Genomic DNA, 3,635 nt, shown 5'->3' on the forward strand with positions numbered 1-3,635 from the left:
GGTTAAATTCATTTAGAATGTAAATATAATATATTATTGAAAATGTGGATGTGGGTCATTAGTAAAAAAAAAACATTTCAGAGAGTAGTATTATGTTTTCATATTTGTACTTCATTGTGTAGAGGTCATAATATATGTTTTAAAGAAATGAAAGTAGCAAAGCTAAATCCCTATCATGCTCTAGCATTAGCCAGTGATGATGACTAAATCCCATAACAAGAAGCTTTTGACATTGCCAAGAGAAAGCAAAAACAAACACCAAAGCAACAAAAAAGAACATATCTTGAAATTTTGGTATGTAGTAAAGTTGATGACACCAACAAATAGTTAGTACCTAAACAAAAACTACTATCTTGAGTCAGAATTCTTCTACTCGAACACCATTACTGGCAGCTAGATAAGCATCCTTAGGCCTTGATTTCTTGACTCCTGCCGTGAACCATACCTTATCGGATTTGGAACTTTCAACTGCCACACAAGTGACTTTAACCCAAACTAGGACCTTTGTCTTCATTCCCTCAATTCCTGTTAGCTTTCCCCTGAGCAGAATCGCTTTGACTCGGTTTGCATACCTTATAACAGATGAATCCTTGAAGCTAACCTCACATGTTGATGGCAGATACACGATCAGCCTTGCTTTTGCTTCATCAAATTCGTAACAGGTTATGTTCTGGGGAAAGAGTCCGGGTGGTAAGTTGTACTCTCGGAGGAGATCTGGCAAGGTTTTCGGTGGCGTCCCTATAGCAAAAAGAAAGAGCAAGAATACAAAACAAAATCAATGTGAATTACAGGGATGGGATCTAATGACTGTTACTTGATATAAGAGAGATTTAACATGGAAATACCTTTCAGTTTGTTGAAAATCCATTTTGCTTTCTCCTCAACTGTACTTGACAAAGTCTGCAAACCAAAACAAAGGCCAAAAAAGAATCTTTAGTTTGCAAGTAGCTTCCATGAATGGCATAAAACATGGTTAAAAGCTTCTCAGATTGAAATCCTACTGGAAACGCAAATATGCACACAATGAATGTTTAAGACAGTTTAGATTCCTTCCTAGATTGCCATTCAAACCAACCTCTATAAGAGCTGTTACAATTTTTCTTGTGGTAGAAAACTAGCTCAAAAACTATAAGTCATTTTCACTGAAGATAGCATAATATGTTCTCTTCTTGCATTGGTCCAAAACAGAGTTCTCTTCCTTTCCTTATGCTTTTCTCCACAATGAATCATCTATTCAGATGCATAAAACCATCATATGGGAATCAAAACACAAATTCCCAGATAAATCTAACAAAATACAAATAACAAGTAATCCATTATTCTCTAATTCTCAAAATAATCTGCCACAGCTGATGCAGTGTCCTTGTAGACCCAATCACTCAGTCAGCCCAAAATGTTTACAACAACAAACCTAAATGGAAGAATCCACAAAAAGCCATCATCTTTTTATTCTTCAAACCCATCTTCTAATTCCCAAAATTTTCCCAGAAAAACAGCATTCTAAAGGGAATTTCAAAGTAAGAGGCAAGATTTTGCAAGGAACAATGATAATATGAAATGGGTACAATCAAATAAATCCACATTACCAAAACCACAGAGTCAATCATAGTAAGTAGGGTAATAGAGAAAAATATGAAATCATTGACAAATTGAAGGGAAAGAAACGAAACCCAAGAGAAAGAAAGGAAAGAAAAGGCATTTACTTCAAATACTAACACAGAGATAAATAGAGAAAACCCATACTCACAGTGATTTCCTCAGAGATATTAGAGAGTTCCTCCTTGGCTTTCTTTGAAATCCATAAGCTCCCAACTTTTAAGCTACTCACTTTTGTCAGAGCCTTCTCCATTCTTCTCTCTCTCTCTAATGTGGTTCACTCAGTCAGTCACTCATTAAATCTGAAACTGAGCAGAGACAGAATAGAAGACAACAAATATGGTTTTGTAATGTGAAAAGTGGCGCTTACACTTTAAGATGAAGAAGGTTAGTTTTGTAATTGCGCAACTATATTTTCTGGTGCCCATTCGCTATAAATGTGCTGTTCTCTGCTTTTTAAAATGCCTTTATTTGTTTTGTTTGCTTTCCTCTCTCTCACTTTTCAATTAAAATATTGCTAAAAAAATCAATTAAAATAATATTATCTCAATTCTAGTATTTAAGCAGAAAAATATATATATATATATATTAGTTAGTTATAACATAAAAATGTAGCGCATGTTGTGGAATTATAAGTTTTTTTTATAAGGTAGGTTCTAGTTTGATAATAATAAGTAACACTTTTCAGTTGTAGTTATGGTAATCTATGATGAGTTTTTAAAATTTTTTGAATAATTTAGTATGTCAAAAAATATTATAAAAAATTTCTTTAGCGCGTGTAACTCTATTTTTCAGCAAAATAAGTTATTAAGAATTTCAAAAAAAAAAGTATAAAAACCATATGTAACTACAATAAACTCTACCACTCCCATCCCAAAAATATATCATTTTCAAAAATATATATATCATAAATTTGAAAATTATAATGGTAAAATTTTTGGATTAGAATCTAGCATAATTTACATTTAATACGATTTTTATTAAAAAAAATTGTTTTTTTTCATTTTTATAACAAAAAAATTTGTGTTATTTATTTTTTTTTACAATTATTTATATAATATATGTTATATGTTCGGTATATAGTTAGTATGGACTTAAATATATTTGATAAAAAATATCAAAATATTAAAAAAAATCAATTATTTTTATAAATACTCTACTTCTATCTTAAATTTTAGGGGCAAAGTGATCTAATAGCTTTTAGTTTTTTTTTTTTAAAAAATTAATTTTCTAACCGATCTAAGAACTTTATCTCGGATCATTAGGTTAGGGTATCTGTGGGAACTCTTTTGGAAGAAATGTGTTGCATTTTACTTTCTTGCCCTTCCTCAAAAAAATTTGTTTTTAAGTTTTGGAACACTTTATTAAATGTGAGTGTGTTTTTCTATTGTTGATCGTAAATAGTTTATTTGTTTCTGTTTTGTCTTTTATGCTTCTTGGGATTTTGTGTGTTCATAATTGACCAATGACTAATCGAAAGTCCAAAAGGTCAAATAAAAATTGAAAAAGGTTGATGATCATGTTAAGCTGTAATGCACATGGTGGGGTTAAGGCTGCTTTAGCCACTTTATTTTATACCAATTAGTTTAGCCTTATTTGCCGTAGAAAACCCTAACTTCTTCTACCTTTGGCACTTAAGTCCCTAACCCCTTTGTTTTTACAATTAAATCCCCAACCTCAATGAATCTTAGCAGCCGTTAGTTTTTTATTTCTTCTGTTTGTTTGTTCCGTTAACACACGTGTGAATGAATGCTTTTATTATCAAAATGATTTAGGTGTGTTCTATGATCACCAGTGTGCAGTTGACTATAAAAATAAGTAAATGTATTTGGCTCTAGCGGGGATATAAATATATATATATATATATATATATATTTATATAGGATAATGATTAAGTGAGGGCATCACTTTTGCCCTAACTTGTAAGGGCAATTTTGTAGACTTTAATTTTTCATCACATGTCTCTTATTTATTTGGTTACAATAGAATATGTTGCATTTGATTTTTTTTCTTTTATTTTATTCAGTGTTAATCACGTG

At 31.1% G+C, this 3,635-nt stretch overlaps 1 protein-coding gene across 1 annotated transcript; it reads right to left on the minus strand.

Annotated features, from left to right (window-relative positions):
• Positions 1 to 265: 265 nt before the first annotated feature.
• On the minus strand, positions 266 to 1,937 carry LOC133800990 (uncharacterized protein At5g01610-like). The gene is made up of 3 exons (XM_062239119.1): positions 1,748 to 1,937; positions 846 to 900; positions 266 to 738 (listed from the first exon to the last, which is right to left on the minus strand). Exons 1-3 carry the CDS (start codon positions 1,847 to 1,849, stop codon positions 359 to 361), a joined length of 537 nt encoding a protein of 178 aa, XP_062095103.1. The 5' UTR covers positions 1,850 to 1,937; the 3' UTR covers positions 266 to 358.
• Positions 1,938 to 3,635: the final 1,698 nt, after the last annotated feature.

The sequence above is a fragment of the Humulus lupulus genome, chromosome 9 (assembly GCF_963169125.1).
Source record: "Humulus lupulus chromosome 9, drHumLupu1.1, whole genome shotgun sequence".
Classification (NCBI taxonomy): Eukaryota; Viridiplantae; Streptophyta; class Magnoliopsida; order Rosales; family Cannabaceae; genus Humulus; species Humulus lupulus.

What these genes read in the sequence shown, in the direction of transcription:
- LOC133800990 (XM_062239119.1), bottom strand. Translation starts at nt 1,849, where the DNA reads ATGGAGAAGGCTCTGACAAAAGTGAGTAGCTTAAAAGTTGGGAGCTTA. An exon ending in ATATCTCTGAGGAAATCACT is followed by an intron (nt 901 to 1,747) that starts GTGAGTATGGGT and finishes TTTGGTTTGCAG; the next exon opens with ACTTTGTCAAGTACAGTTGA. An exon ending in GATTTTCAACAAACTGAAAG is followed by an intron (nt 739 to 845) that starts GTATTTCCATGT and finishes TTTTTGCTATAG; the next exon opens with GGACGCCACCGAAAACCTTG.